Source organism: Podarcis melisellensis (genome assembly GCF_964234715.1).
Source record: "Podarcis melisellensis genome assembly, chromosome: 17".
Lineage (NCBI taxonomy): Eukaryota > Metazoa > Chordata > Lepidosauria > Squamata > Lacertidae > Podarcis > Podarcis melisellensis.
Window position 1 is genome coordinate 4,213,604 of NC_138534.1, and position 15,710 is coordinate 4,229,313.

Sequence of the window (15,710 nt, forward strand, 5' to 3'; positions counted from 1 at the left end):
AAGGGGAGCTGGGATGATTGTGCGGCCGTGCCCAAAGCAAGCTAAGCTGTCAAGCCCTAAGAATCTGTCCAGGTTCAAAGTATCATTGAAAGGCAAAGTCTAGGTACAGTCCACGGTCAATAGCAAAGGGAATATAAGTCAAGCAAGGCTGGGCGCCTAGGTGCAGATTCATGGAGTCAGAGCTGTTTTCTTGCCAATAACTGGACAGTTCAAATGGGAGACCTGATATATTCTGGCCTCCTAGACCACACCCTAACCACAGCTGCTGGTGATGAACATAAGATGATAGTGCAGGATCTGGCCAGTGGCCTAACTAGTCCAGCACTCTTTTCTCAGAATGACCACTCAGATGCTGGTCGGAAGGCTGCGAGCAGGACCCGTGCAAAAGTGTTCCCTCTTCCTGTGGTTTCCAGCAACTGGGATTCAGAAGCTTCACCTCTTCTCACCTGAAAATCTTTCCTCTGTAGCAACGCAGTCTGTGGACACGTGCTGTGCTATCAGTCTTCAGCCTGAACCTTTTGGTGCTGGCGTTCTGGAGACCTGAAGAGCATTTTATTCAATGGCCCTCCCCTCGCAGGATCCCTCAGGGCTAGATCCAGATCTGCGGCGTGTTGGGTTTGTCCTCTGAGGACTGTGTGTCTGGTACCAGGCCACGGCTAGGCATAATGGAATCCTTTTCAGCCTGAGGGCCAAATTCCCTCATGCGCAGCTTTCCTGGGGCCACATGCCAATGGTGGGCCAAGACAAAAGTGAAGAGGTAAGATGTGACCACCATACAGCTGCCATGCAAAAGCCAGAGGTTTCCACACACACACAAACTCCATGTCTCCCTCCACCCTGGCAAGCGAGAGGCATTGCCTCCCTTCAAAGACACATTCTCGTTAGGCAAAGCGCTTGACAATGGTGTAGAGCAGGCCAGGGGTTGTGTGGCCCATGGGAGGCTTAGAGGGCCACATTTGGCCCCTGGGCCTGAGTCTGCAGCTCCTGCTGTAGATTTTGGGATATTTGTGTGGAGAGAATCCTTGGGAATGAGAAGGGAGCCACCTCTGGGTAGTGCCATCTTTGTTCGTTTTGTGTGACAGGTGGCATTGCTGCCTTCAGCTTTTCTTCATTGTTGCAGGTGTGTGTGTGTGTGTGTGTGCCTGTGCATGTGCATGTGATGCAAGATGCTGTGTTTGCTTCTCAATTCTGTGGGTGCTGTTTCATGCTGTGCATGGCGGGTGCTAACGAGAAGCTGCAAGGGTGTTGGAAGGAAGAAAACGAGTTCCTTGGCGGCTGTGACTCTTTACTTGGGGGGGCGGCGGGTGGGAAGTGTGGATCTCTAGCCAGATCTCTAGCCAAGAGGTGCTGTTATGTTTTTGCAGCCCCTTTTGGGAGGGGCTCCAGGGAGATTTTCAGATTGGCATTAGTAATTGTAAACCTAATTCCAGAAGACTCCCTTCATTAGCAACCCTCCAAATAAGTGTTGCGCGACCTGGCTGCCCAGTCCTTCCTGCATGCCTCCTGGGAGGAGAATTCCATTCAGTGATGGGGGGGGATCTTTGCCCCTCCAGATGTTGCTGGACTGTAGCTCCCATCCACCAGCAGGGCCAGGGAGGATGGGAGTGGCACAGTACAGAGAGATCTGGAGGACCACACAAGTTCCTCATTCCTGATGTGTAGGATGGCAGCTGATTATACACACGAAAACACATAAACATGTCATTTCTGCTCTGCTGCTGGAGGCTTTGCCTTTTCACTGCACAATGTTGGACTGGTGCTTAACCACCGTTTCCTCTTCTCTTCCCTCCCCCCACTTGCAGGCTGAATGAGCTGCCTGTGTCTGGCCCTGCCTGACCCCAGGCAACTCCCTGGTGATCATGTGGCGGCTGCTGCTTATGGCCACCACTACAGCTGTGGTCCACCTTTCCTCGCCGCCACCTGTCCTGGGTGTGCTGTCCCCACGCGCTGCCTTCACAGTCTCGGACCTGTCCCTCACACACCTGGCTGTCCACCATGACACGGGCGAAGTCTACCTTGGGGCCATCAACCGCATCCTCAAGCTCTCGGCCAACCTGACCCAGCTGCGGGCTCACACCACGGGCCCGGTGCCTGATGACCCCCGCTGCTACCCTCCGCCCGGTGTGCGACTCTGCGCTCATCGCCTGGCCCCCGCCGACAACGTCAACAAGCTACTGCTGATCGACTACGCTGGCAGCCGCTTGGTGGCCTGTGGCAGCGTCTGGCAAGGGGTGTGTCAGCTCTTGCGGCTGGATGATTTGGCCAAGCTGGGGGAGCCGCACCAGCGCAAGGAGCATTATCTTTCTGGCGGGCGCGAGCCAGACGCCATGGTTGGTGTGATTGTGGAGCAGCCAAGGGAGCCCAGCCAGTTTTTTGTGGGCACATCCATTGGGGGGCGCTCAGAGTATTTCCCCACTCTCTCCAGCCGCCGCCTGACCCCCGACGCCAGCAGTCCCGAGATGTTCAGCCTCGTCTATCAGGATGAGTTTGTCTCCTCCCAGATCAAAGTACCTTCGGACACTCTCTCGCTCTACCCGGCCTTCGATATCTACTACGTTTCTGCATTTGTCTCCGGTGGCTTTGTGTATTTCCTCACCCTGCAGCTGGACACAGCTCAGACCCCGCTGGAGCCGGCGGGAGGCCCAGGTGGTCCGGGCGTGACTGGCGGGGAGCGGTTCTTCTCCTCCAAGATCGTGCGCTTGTGTGCCAACGACACAGAGTTCTACTCTTACGTGGAGTTCCCGCTGGGCTGCTCCAAGGATGGCGTGGAGTACCGCCTTGTGCAGGCTGCGCAGCTGGCCAAGGCAGGCCGCGAACTGGCCCGGTCGCTAGGCATCGCGGAAGGGCAGGATGTGCTCTACGCCGCCTTTTCGCAAGGCCAGAAGAACCGCGCTGCCCCGCCCCGCGAGAGCCTCCTCTGCCTTTTCACGCTGGATGAGGTCAACCAGCGCATCCGGGAGCGCATCCAGTCCTGCTACCGAGGGGAAGGCCGGCTCTCCCTCCCTTGGCTTCTCAACAAAGAGCTGCCCTGCATCAACACGGTACGATGCTGCGCGATTTGGACTCTCCCGCCACCCCAGTTCCTACTTGCTAGTTTCTGTGTCTCTCCCCCCTCCCAAGAATAGGACACCCCTCCCCAAAATGTTGGTGCTTGAGAGATGTTTGGGCCCTTTCTGCCATTCTCTCAACCTCCTTGGTCCCATTTTGCCCCAGAACTCACACGTAACAGCCCAGGAAGTCTTGTTTTGGGTCTTGTGAACAAAACATGTTACATTTCCTCTGAAAATTGAGGCACAAACACACTGTAGGATAGGGGTGAGGAGCCTGTGGCCGCCTGATGTCATTGAACTACAGTTCCCATCATCTCTGACTGCTGGCTGGGGCTGATGGAGCCCAACGTCCTCTGGATGGCCACAGATTCCCCATCTCTGCTCTAGAATATAGGAGTTGCTGGGGAATAGAGTGCCATTGTGTACACAGCTCTAGCTCTGTCGTGCAGGGAAAGGGCACCCAATCCCGTTTGATGTTGACTCTCGCCTCCTTCTCTCCCTGTCTCCAGCCCATGCAGATCAATGGGAACTTCTGTGGGCTGGTGCTGAACCAGCCCCTAGGGGGGCTGCAGGTCATTGAAGGGCTCCCGCTGCTGGAGGAGAAGGCTGAGGGGATGGCCAGCGTTGCTGCCTACACCTACCGTGGCCACTCGGTTGTCTTCATTGGAACGCGGGCGGGCAACCTCAAGAAGGTGAGATGTTCTCCTTCAGTGTATGGAAAAGGGGTGGGGAGGGAGAATGTGGGAGGGCGGAAGAGGTTGTGGCTGGATTCCCTGGTTCAGTCCCCAGCATTTCCAGGCAGGGCTGGCAAGGAGCCTGTCTGCAATCCTGAAGAGATTCCTCTCAGTGTAGACAACTCTGATTCAGGCAGCTTCCTATGAGGCATCATGGTCTTAATCTGAGCTGGGTCTGTGTATATGAATTACAATTCCTCAGAAGCATCCCCTAATCAGGACCATCCTCTCTGGCACAGCTACTGTATTTTCTAGAAGAGATTTCTGTTACTAGTGGGAGTATGCTATCATTTTACCTTCACCAGGAAAAATAAAAATGCATTCTCCAACACAGTTTATGTGGTCAGGTCTTCTCCTTTTTTCCAGAACAGAAGGGTACATCTTGTGTAATCTCGTTCAAAACTCCTAAGTGTCACTGTTAGAATTTTAAACAAAAGTCAGTGGCAGGCTGTAGAATGTGAGTGATGCATTGGCTGAGACTATATTTTTCTGCGCATTGTGGCCACATATTTTGAATACCTCTGTCTATGTGCTGAGTGCCCTGTTCTCATCACTGCAATCTCCCTATCTGGGCTCCACACACCTGGGCTGGCAAGGGTGGAAGCAGCTTCCAGGAAATCTTAGGCACCCGCGTGCATTTCTTATTTTTAATTAATTTCACACTTCTGGTATCACATATTCCACTTGCTGTGCTGAGAGTTGGGCAAGAAAGTGCCAAGAGAATAAAATTAGTTTATGCTAGGAGCTGCATGCTCAGGAATTGGGCCGTGCCCCACGGGATGCCAGGCAACTGTCCCACACCTCTCACAATTACACTTTGAGGTGGGGAGGGGGTTGCAGTGTGGAAACATATCTGGCAACAGTGGTGGACAGACTTCTGTTTCATTGGATTTCTTACTCCTCCTCCTCTCCGTGTCTCAGAGCAGCATACAACAATATAAAAATACAATATTAAAACCAGTTAGAACAATTTTCAATCAGAAGAACCGGGTGGGTCCTTCTATTTCAAGTGTCAAAAGTCCAGGAAAATTGCTGGTTACGGTCTCCCCCCAAAAAACAACAGCCCATAAGCCTTGACATTTTAGATCTAGCAAAATATTCTAGAGGGGCATCTGAACTGGTATGCAATGCCCTTTCTCGTTATGGAAAACCTCTTCTCTCAACCCAACCCCCCAAGCATTGCCTGCTGTGCAGTGGGGGTGGGAGAGAAGCCGTTGTTACTGGCAGCCCCCACCCTTTGCCATTAGTTGCCACTTTGCAGAGGCTTGTGCCCAACAGACCTGGCGCATTAATTATTAACCGGGCGGCGCATGAGCTGGCGCACCCCTCCTCCATCTAGCTGGGCGGCGGCGGGGTGGTGGTTTCCAAGTCTGAGAGAGGAGCAGAGCCAGATGGAGATTGTAATTGTGCACTGTAAAAGAGCTGGAGGGGTCAGGGGAGTGTCCAGGCATTGGGGTCGCAGAGGCAGAAGCTCAGGTAATTTTGCCTGGTGGGGCAGATGCGCCAGGGTTAATACTCCCCACTTTTTCCGCATGTTCCAACCTAATTTGGTTGCCTTTTGCAGCAAGTGTGTGCGTGGTTGGTGGGAAGGAGATGTTGCTGGCAGATGGGAGGCATGCGACCTAAAGACATAAATTATCCTCAGTTAGGTTCAGGGTTCCCTTTGTCACCAGGATGTGGCCCCATAATTTACTTAAGGTAACATCTTCCATCTCTGGAGCATGTGAAGTCATAATGTGTTTCCTAGCTTGTACAGAATGCTTTCCCCTCATCATCTGTCTGCATCCCCTGGATCTGTCTGTCTGTCTCTTTATTTTATGTTATTATTTTCTCCCTTCCTCCCTAAACAGTGCCTTGGTTGTATGTTGGCTTTGGTTTCAGTCTCGCTTTCTTGCTGTGTCTCAGTCCTCACTGGACAATTGGGCTCCTATCTTTCTCACTCTCTGGGTTACCCACCATTTTAAATTGGCCCAGGGTGGGCCTTTTCGAGGTGCAGTGTGGGTGCTTTAGCCTCCTGACTTCTCTGATTCTGGAGAAAACCCAACCCCAGCTGCCCATTCCAGCTTTCTCTCTGTCCCGTGCTGCCTCCCACCCCCCACCAGCTGTGGGGTCAGTTTTGAAGTGGAAGGGTCCTTGGGAGCGCACAGGGCGTCTGGTCTTTGGGGCTGGTGGCCTGGAATTGAGTTACAGCTTGTTGTGGTGGGGGAAGACGGAGAAGAGAAATGCTGTTTAAACTCTTGAACCCCTGGCAGGGGGCATGAAGGGAGGTCACGACCCCCTTCTGTCCCTCATGCAAACGGTGGCAATTCAATTAGGATGGCAGGAGGCAGGGAGGTAGCCCCTCCGTCTGCCTCCCATTCCCAGATCCCCCTCTGCCGCCTTCAGTACACTAATTGCCTTGTTGCTGTGCAGCCTGGAGCCTCACCCAGGGGTGACCTGCCTGTTCCCCCAGTCAAGTCTGAAAAGGACCATTATCCCGTTCCTTGGGGAAGGGAGGAGGACTCCTATCTGAGTCTCCAGCTCCACAACTGCACTGACCCCCAGGGGCCTGGTTGGTTTGTGGGGGAGGCTCAATGGGGCTTTGTTGGCCAGGATGAAAGCTCCTTTGAGCAATCTCCTGGGGGCAAGTGTGTGTGTGTGTGAGAGAGAGAGGGGGGGAATCTTCCCCATTGTAGGTATTTTCTTCAGATGTGGAAAAGAAATCATCCTTCCGTTCTGCCCCTGGGCTCCACCTTAAACCCATGAGGCTACCACGTCACTCCAGGGCAGGAGGTAGCCAGTGTGGTGCCTATTTGGTTGTTGCGGACTCCATCAGCCCCTGCCAGCATAGCCACTAGTGAGAGATGATGGGAGTTGTGGTCAAGCAACATCTGGAGGCTTCCTCCACTCTAGAAGATAGTTCCACTGCTGTCCTAGGGGCAACTTGACTCTTTCCCAGACCACACGCAATGGGCGCTTCTAATGGAGTTGTGGTTGTCTAGTGTGGTGGCAAATCTTGAGTATTATGAACCTATGAGGGGGGATTCACTTCCTTCGGTTGCCTCTCCACTGCCCACCCTTCTCTCCCCTCCCAAACTTGCCTATGAGGTGATTTTGTAGAGTTTGCATAGGTACCAAGGACTGTACTCAGTGCCGGATTTACATATAAAGCTAAACAAGCTATAGCTTAGGGCCCCACTCTCTTGGGGGGCCCCAAATAATTGAAAGAAGAAAAAAACCCTGGATGTAGATTTCCAAAATATAAGATAAAAACCAAATAAAATAAAGCCTACATACAGCAACAGTGTTTTGTGTTGTGTAGGCTCCTATAATGTAAGTCATGGGCCGCGCCTGCTATGTAAAGGGCCCCACTACCTTCAGTAGCTTAAGGCCTCATAAACCTAAATCTGGCCCTGACTATAGTCTTCCCTTTTTTACTTCATACTTTTTAAGAGAGCTTCGAATAAAGACAATCTATGTTTCCTTCCCTTCTGTTTCTGTGTCTGTTTTGGAAACACAGATGCCTATGACCCAGTTGTCCTTATTTATTGGGAATGTGGTATTTTATACCTGTTCTTGGCAATTTATTGGTGTGTGTTTTTTTCACATTGTAAATAAGCAGCGGAGTCTCTCAAGTTTCACCCCCAACCCCAGGTCTCTAGGAGCTGTGTTTACACTTCTCTGTGTTTATACATGTGTTCTTCTGCACAGAGGGACACACACAGAGCTGCCGAACCTCTTCCATCCCTCTCCCATTACTCTCTCTCCAGATTATAAATGTTGCTGAATGCGATTAAGGCTGCAATCCTTTGGGGATATCGTGGGTCTGACTTCTGAGTAAACTTCATTAGGGTTGCTCTGTACATTCTCCTCATTATAGAATAGCAGCAAACAGATCTATTTCATGATTGAACTTTTATTGGGTTTCAGAAGGAGGAAATGGTTCTGCTCAGTTTATTCACACACCGCTTTGGAAGCCAGTGCAGGCCAGGCTATTTATCGAGGTTATTTTTAGACTGCTTTTCAGTCCTGTCAGATTCCCGAAGTACGGATACAATAAAATATGTTAACAATTCAAAATAACATTACAAGGAGGGAGGGAGAGAGTGGAAAGAAGCAGCCCTGCATGGGATTTACTGGTCAGGGGAAGGGCCACTATCCAAGCCTGGAACATCTTTCAAGACCCAGGTAGGTAGCAAAACAATCATGGTGGGTGGGGTAGGGGAAAAGCACCTGGAGTCAACTTCTACCCCCAGAGTTCTTCAGCCATGGGTCCCCAGGTGTTGTTGGGCTACAACTCACAACATCCCTGGCCAGTTTAGCCAACAGTCGGGGTGATGAGAGTTGTAGCCCATCAACATCTGGGGACCCAAGGCTGAAGAGCAGTGCTCTGCCCTATTCCTCCGACCTCTTCTCTTTCCGCTGGGCCTTCTTGATGCTGTCTTTGAATTCTAACAACACTTCACGGGAAATCCAGGTCATAGGTGAATCAATTATATCTAATGTTTTGCACAGTGTTTCAAAGTTATCGTCGTTTTAAGATCAGTTTGGAAACCATTAATATTGGGCTGGCTTGACCATGGAGCTGCTGGGCAGTTAAGTGGCTCAAGCCATAAAAGGCCACATCCCATTATCAATTTCAGAAGTGTTCTGAAACTCTTCAGGAAGAAGCATTCATCCTGATGGTTGTGGAACCAATTCTGGCTGTTGCAGAATAACCAAATGTTTTTTCTTTAAAAGAGAGGGGTATTTTGCCTGTACGTCATTCAGTACAGGTGTAGTGAACCTGTGGCCTGCCAGATATTGTTGGACTCCCAACTCCCCAGTGGTCCGGGATGGTGGGAGATGTCATCTGACAAAATATAGAGGGTCACAGGTTCGCCAACCTGTCCCAAAAGTTCAGAATGCTATTTTTAAAAGTCATACCACTAAATACTGTATGTACTGCAAAGTAACATGTCTTTCCTTTTACCCATTCAAAAATGCAAATATCAAATAGTTGAGTAACTGTCAAAATCATTGACTTTTGGTGTGTTTTTTTAGTAAAGTGGATTTTAAGAAAACATAGTGGAAACTCTTTGGGACCACTGCATGGTTGAAGAGAGGGACAACATACTCTGTCTGCAAAGTGACATTAGGCTCTAGGCCACATTCAAGTTCTGGGGCCATTTTGGAAAGTGCCTTGCAAGTTCCATCTGGGCTCTGTGAGAGTATTTCCTGGGTAATTTGCCAAATGCATACTGTACAACTCCCCCTGTGATATGCAGCTAGTAGCTGGAAGTGAAATATTTTTGCACAAAGTGGTCCAAACCAGTGCTAATGGGGGTTCTGCGCACAGTGGCTAATACAGAAGATTAAATGGGTCTGTGCCTTGGTCAGAGGAAGCTTGTGAGGAAGGGGTCATTAGATTTCTGAACATTTTCAGGTGTTATGACTCACTTCCAGAAATTGTACTAAGTTCTGCTGTATGACTTTTGAATTTACCAGTAACCATATTAGTAATTCAGATTTTTTTGTTGACTTTATTATTTGAAGTACCGAAATAAAACCAAGATGGTAGTCTCTATTTTAGCTTGCAAAAGCAACAATGTCCCTTGGAAAAACAGCCTAAGACAAAGAAACAGGAACATTAATCACAAACTCCCTTTTGCATGGAAGAAATTTTGATTAACTTCTGCAATTCTCCTCTTGTGTCCAAATCTTATGCCTATTTTTAATTTGCAGAGCCAAGCAGAATGACAAAATTGCAAAGAGCAAGCTTTCATAGAGCAAAATTACTAGTTCAGTAGCAGCACAGCAGTGGTTGATCCTCTGCCCCATCGGAAGCCCTAACTGCTAGCTCTGGTCGGGGCAGCAGGTGGGGGCTGTTTTTAAAAAAGAATGTATTTCCTTTTTCTTTTGCTGCATCAGTTCCAAGCTCACACAGCTGAATGGCTGTATGTGAGATCTGGCCCATCAGAGGATGCATGGGGGTTTGGATCCCGCAGATCCAAAAGCACTGGCGCCCTGCTCCATTTTGTGGTTTTCTGCTACTATGAATGGAGAATTGCTTCTGATGGGTGGGCCTCCATAGCGGCAGAGGCCTACAGATTCCAGTGGATGGTTGTTTTCACTTCATCGGGATTAGGATTGCACTATCAATTTTGCTAACAAATAGAAAATGTGTAAAAAAAAAAAAATAGTTGAATTTCTTCACGCAACACCTCTCATTCCCCAGTACCAAGTCCGATTGCCATTGCTGCTACCACCACCCACCCACATTGCTTCTGTGGGCAAACAGTAGTCACTAGTAAGTCTCAGGGGCCTAGATTTGGCCTTGCATCCTTTGCACTGACCCTCTTCAGTGTGACTGCCATGCCTGTAGAAGATTCAAATACATGTGCTTAAATATATATGCTGCAATATCGTCTTGAAGGTATCCAGCAGTGGATGCACCTTTGGATCTCTTTGCTTTGCCCCTCCCAAATTGCAAACTTAAAAGTATGCCACCTCCCTTTAAATAGGCAGAGCTGTTAATCTTTGGAGACTCCCAAATGTATAATTCGGTGTGGGGGTCTTGTGCATAGCACAGACTGTTAGATTACTGAGAATTTCAGCAGCTATGTAATCCAGACCCTTCAAAAAACATTCTTGTGGTGCCTGATTGCTTTTTCAGTACAAAATTTCTCATAAACTTTATACTTCAGGGGCATGTAGCCAACTAGGCGCATTTATTTATTTATTTATTTATTTATTTATTTATTTATTTATTTATTCATCCATCCATCCATCCATCCATCCATCCATCCATCCATCCATTCCCTCATTCATTCCCTCCAGTTTTTGCCATTCCAAGCAGCTTGCAAGCTCGGTGCTTTACTGAGTCCAAGGTTGCCTGCCACATGTTGCTAGTGGATTTCCTATGGCATTAGTGAGGCACACTTTGTGCAGGTATACTACACTGGGAGAGGTGTTTACAAAGATGAAAGCAAAAACCATTTTCATTTGACAAATGGGGAACTGTGGATTAGGGTAACAATTAGCTCTGGGGTTTTTTGTTTGTTTGTTTTTAAACCACTCTTCAAGTGATGAAGGGTGTGCACCCTTCAGGTGTGTGCGTGTGCGTGTATACAGACTGAACCTTTGCTGTGATTTTTAATGCATGCAGCCTTCATAACTTTCCCAGGAAAATGAATGTCTGTGGTATATGTGCACCAGCACCAGTATACAGCACCCGAAATATGCAGTCTTGGAGATGGTGGTTTATCCAGCCAGTGTATGACTGAAATTTTTAACCCAGATGCAGTGCTCTTTTCAGCAGGCTCCATGGAATAAACATTTGACCACCAGGTTTAGGAGATAATCCTGCAAAAGGCTTTTGTCTTCCGGGGGGGGGGGGGGCTTCTGAATGTCCTGTACCATAATATTATGCTGCTAATTCCTTCAATCTCACAGTTCCTCCAAGGAAACAATATCCCACTTCTGACACCACATACAAAATGTTTCCTTATCAGCTCTGTAACTCCCTGTGGCACAAAATGCTCCACTATATTTGTCTGTTGCCCTTAGAACAGATAAAAACGTGAAGTTGAGAGCATGACTTGCTACGGTGCCACCCAGCGAATCAGAAGAGTGCCAAGCTGCAATCTGAACCCAGCTTCAGGCTTTACCCTACCACACCTTTTCGTTTGCCAACAAAGCCCAGTTTTTCCAAACCCCTTCAGATACTGGATAGTGACCCGAGGAAGCTTGTGGTGGTGAGAAGAGAAGACTACCCTTTAGACTTGGCATATAAACAAAGCTGCTCATGCGCTTGCACTCCTCAGGTGCGTGTGGACAACCCCAAGGAGGCCCATCTCTACGAGTCTGTTCCTGTGATGCCTGGGGAGCCGCTGCTGCGCGACATGGTCCTGAGTCCGGACCAGCGCCATCTCTACTTGCTCAGCCAGAGACAGGTCAGCCTCAGGGAGAGGGATGGAGTGGCTTCTGTCACACTGCAGCTGAGAGGACAGGCCCCTAAGGGGGCCACATTCTCTTGTGGGCAAACTTCCAGGGGCCACGTGACAGTGGTGGGCGGGGCCAGAGGCAAAAGTGGGTGCGGTCAAGGGGGAAAGTGGGGTGGGGCAACAGGCCTGACTTTTACTTTCCTACTACATTTCAAATCACAGGCAAGGAAGGGGTATTGTCAGTGTTCGAAAACAGGGCAGAGGCCCTCAAGGAAGGCATGGAGGGGTGGTGGGTGGGTGGGGAGAGAGAGCGAGAGCTGTAGAGCTGCATAGCTGCATTTGGGCCCTGGTCCTGAGGTTCTCCACCCCTGATCTAACTGGTACTGGTTTTTTTTTTTTAAATGAGCCGGACCTTATGCTGGAACATGAGGCGATGAGTGCAAGAAGGCTTGTGAATAATTATTTTCCATCAGAGTCATTTCTGAGCAATTACAGCCAGCACCCAGCACCCAACACTTCTGGGGTTAGAGAAATGGGTCTTCCCACTTATAAAAGGCACACATCCCAGACACATTTTTTTGCACTCAGTGCTAAGAGCAGGGCAATTTGACTCTGCATATATTTCACTGTGTTTAAAACATGCCTATTAAGAGGAACTAGTTGGTATTTTATCCTTCTAAGAGGGGAGGGAAAATCTCTAGTGCATTATTAGGGACAACAGGTGGAAAAGGGGTGTTTGGAGGTTGTGTGGTTCTTGGCAAAACTTTTCTCCAGAGAGACAAGATCCCTAAAACTGCAAAGAGGCAAAACCTGCTTTTTTGTGGAGGAGGGAGCTGTGAAATTTGACATTTGGAATGGAATCACAATGCTGCCTGTGAAACAGGATCAGATGCTGAGGTTAAGAGTATGATTTCTGCGGAAGAGGCTTGTAGGAGTTGGGGTTAAGGCTACTGGGAGGATGGGTGCTGTGCAGAGCTGCCAGCTTTCCCCACTCTTTATCAGAGTATTGTGCAGTTTAACAGCAGGCAGAAATTCAACAGGTGCCTTCCCCAGTACCAGAAACCTGCACCTGCTGGATTTTGACTTTGTTGTGGATCTGCTCAAGGCACAGACGCTTTGCTGGAGGAAGCAGTGGAGAGGAATAGCAACCCTGATACCTAGTGATTCTGATGAGGAGAAGGAAGGCCTTGTCTAATTATTTAGCCCTTCCCCTCAGGTGGTCCGGCTCCCCGTGGAAAACTGTGAACAGTACTCGTCTTGTGCTGAGTGCCTGGGCTCCAGAGACCCACACTGCGGCTGGTGCGTCCTGCACAACAGGTGAGAGAATTTCCTAACACACACTGCCGGCCCCCCGGAAGAAGCCTTGTACAGGCTGGCAGGCGAAGAATCCATGATCCGACACCAGCACCCCCTTCCCTCAAAAATGCTGCTTTATTTTCCCGCCCGATGTTGGGGGATCAAGTAGGGAGGTGGCAGCCCAGTGTGAGACCCCCCTCTCTCCTCCCTCCTGCTGTGGCCTCCCTCCCTCCTCCTCCCCCTTATCTAGCCTCTGCAGGAGCCTTAATCCTATTAAATCTGCCAGCACTGAGCTGACTAGGAGGAAGAGTTAGAGGGGGTTTTGGGGAGGGGAAGAGGGGGAAGCAGAAGAAGATAGCAGCGGTTGTCCCTCCAAGAGAGTGGGAGGTGGTGGGTTTTATTTCCTGCTCTCCTCCACTCCCACAACCCATCACTCGATGTCATATTGAGCAAGGCAGCAGGGGGGAGAGCATGAGGTGTCTTCTGAGCCCCCGCCCCCATTGAAAGCAAGCTTGAGTTTCATCCTCCCTCCCTGCAGCAACAATGCCTCCTGTCTCCCCTGCGTTTTATATCCCCCCACCCTGCAGGAGGCAGAGCGGAGCCAGAGCGGGTTCGGGGGGAGGACATGGGGCAGAGGGCAGCCCCACCCTGCCAGCCACGGCTGTGTCTCTGCTGGCAGATGTTTCCCTCCTGCCTTTACCCTCCCTCTTCCCTCCCAATTCCCTATCACTGCCTCAGCACCTGGCACAGCAACTTGCACCTCCTAGCTTAATATAGAATTATGTGATAATACTTGCAGGGGGGTGAAGAAGGAGTGAGAACGGAGGTGACACCCCCCCACACACAGTAGTATTGGGTTTGGGGAGTGGAGAGGGAGAGAGAGAAAGAGAAATAAGAAGTAGTGGGAGCTGCTGATTCTCTTAGGACTGCTCCTCCACTCCTGAGCCAATTCTTTCCCCCCACTTGCAATCCTCTGCTCTCTGAATCAGCCACGGAGGGAGTTAGGAGAGGGCAGGAAATTCCTCTTTCCACACTACCCAGCATGGTCTCTCTCTTCCTTGACTGGCAGCGTGAGGTTTGCTTGCTCGCTCACTTCACTCTCCCTCCTGCCAACCCTTGTTGGGGGGTGGGCAGCATTTCATTCTAGCCTCCCTGAGCCCCTTGGAGAGGAAGAGCGGGATATAAATCTAATAAACAAACAAACCCTTCCTCAAGGCAGGCATCTCCATCCCCAGCTCCCCAAACTCCTTTGGTTCCTTACAGCACTGACAAGCCTCCAGGGCCCTGGAGCGGAAACAGTAGCTTCCTCGCCACCCCCACGCCCCCACACACTTGTGCACACCTAACACACCTGAACTGCTGAGCCTTCTCTGGCTTCTGTTTCCACCCCCATCTCCCTTGCCAACTTTTCCCCTGCCAAAAGCTCCTTCCATGTGTGCTGCTTTCTGTTGCCAGATCAGTAGAGAGTCTGCTCCACTGAGTGCTTTGATAAGAAGTTTTGTTCCTCTACTAGCGGGTCCCTGTGAGCTTTTTCTCCCCACACCCAGCCCAGCCCCATTGGTGGCATCAGTGGCCGAAGGCTATGGAGAGGGGCAGAATGCAAGGCAGTGAAAGCATCCTTTGCTTTCCCCTCCTGCCCAAGCTGCCTTGTTTCTGTTGCCACTCAGGTGTTGCAGAGAGAGCGAGTGTCCCCGTGCAGCAGAGCCTCACCGTTTCACAGCATCTCTGACTCAATGTGTGCGGCTGCTTGTTGAGCCCAACAACATCTCGGTGACAGAGCCCAGCATTGTGGTGAGTCCTGTGTACACCCCTTGCGCCTGCCTGGATTTTTGGCTTTCCGTTCTCCTGTGTTTCTTTGGCAAGGAACCTCTCCTGTGTTTGCAGGTGGTGAAGTGGTGCTAAGAAACTCCCAGCTGGCCCCAAAAGCTCCAGCTAGATTGTTGACCAGAGGTGGTTAGAGGGCGCAGACCCTTCCCTTGTTCTACAGCAGCTCCAGTGCCTACCAGTCTGTTTCCGGGCACAATTCAAAGTGCTGGCTAGGACCTGTAAAGCACTTCACAGTTTAGGCCCAAGATATCCAAAATGGCCAATGTAAATACTAGGCTCAATTTCCTAGCCTGGAGTTGTACTCGCGACGCCCTTTGAAGACAGTCATCAGACAGTCTGCTGGCAGCTGGTTTTCATTTATGACTCACCAACTACATTGACTATAGAATTATTTGCAAACTGCACCAGTAAGCTAGCTTAATTGGTTGAGCCCCACAACTGGTGTGTGGCTTAATTACCACTTTCCTTCACCACCATTCCAAGCTCTGGTACCAGCTGTTCAGATTTGTACCCGAGACACTGTGCTTTATGCCAATTGGGGCCAAGGCCGTGAGGCTGCTGGGACTGCAGAACATGGTATTGGCCATGCAACCCAGATTCAAGGATCTCCAGGTGAGTCACTGAATAAGGTTTCCAGCAGTCGGAGGGCAGGCCTTCTGTGCCCTGCATAGCTTCTTGCTTTGTGCCACCCAACCCAGCTCATAGAAACAAAACTAATTTTGCAAAATACTAACGTTTGCAGAAAGTGTTTTGCGAACTAAGATAATTAGGCATGGAAATTTCTTCTTCACCTCTATAATTTATGCATGCTGCAGAGTTATCTTGTGGCATAAAATGTGTCAGGGGGCATGTAGCACACAGGTTGCCGATGCAACGCATGCACCCACAGAAGGTTTTCT

General features: G+C 50.0%; 1 protein-coding gene across 3 annotated transcripts in view; it reads left to right on the forward strand.

Annotated features, from left to right (window-relative positions):
• PLXNA3 (plexin A3) overlaps positions 1-15,710 on the forward strand; it is a 71,733-nt gene that overhangs the window by 5,966 nt on the left and 50,057 nt on the right. For all 3 annotated transcript variants that reach the window (XM_081893667.1, XM_081893666.1, XM_081893668.1), the window contains exons 2-6: positions 1,803-3,041; positions 3,560-3,742; positions 11,569-11,697; positions 12,905-13,005; positions 14,652-14,775. In XM_081893667.1, the coding sequence (XP_081749793.1) occupies positions 1,860-3,041; positions 3,560-3,742; positions 11,569-11,697; positions 12,905-13,005; positions 14,652-14,775 (1,719 nt within the window). In that variant the 5' untranslated portion in view covers positions 1,803-1,859. The remainder of the gene's footprint in view (positions 1-1,802; positions 3,042-3,559; positions 3,743-11,568; positions 11,698-12,904; positions 13,006-14,651; positions 14,776-15,710) is intronic.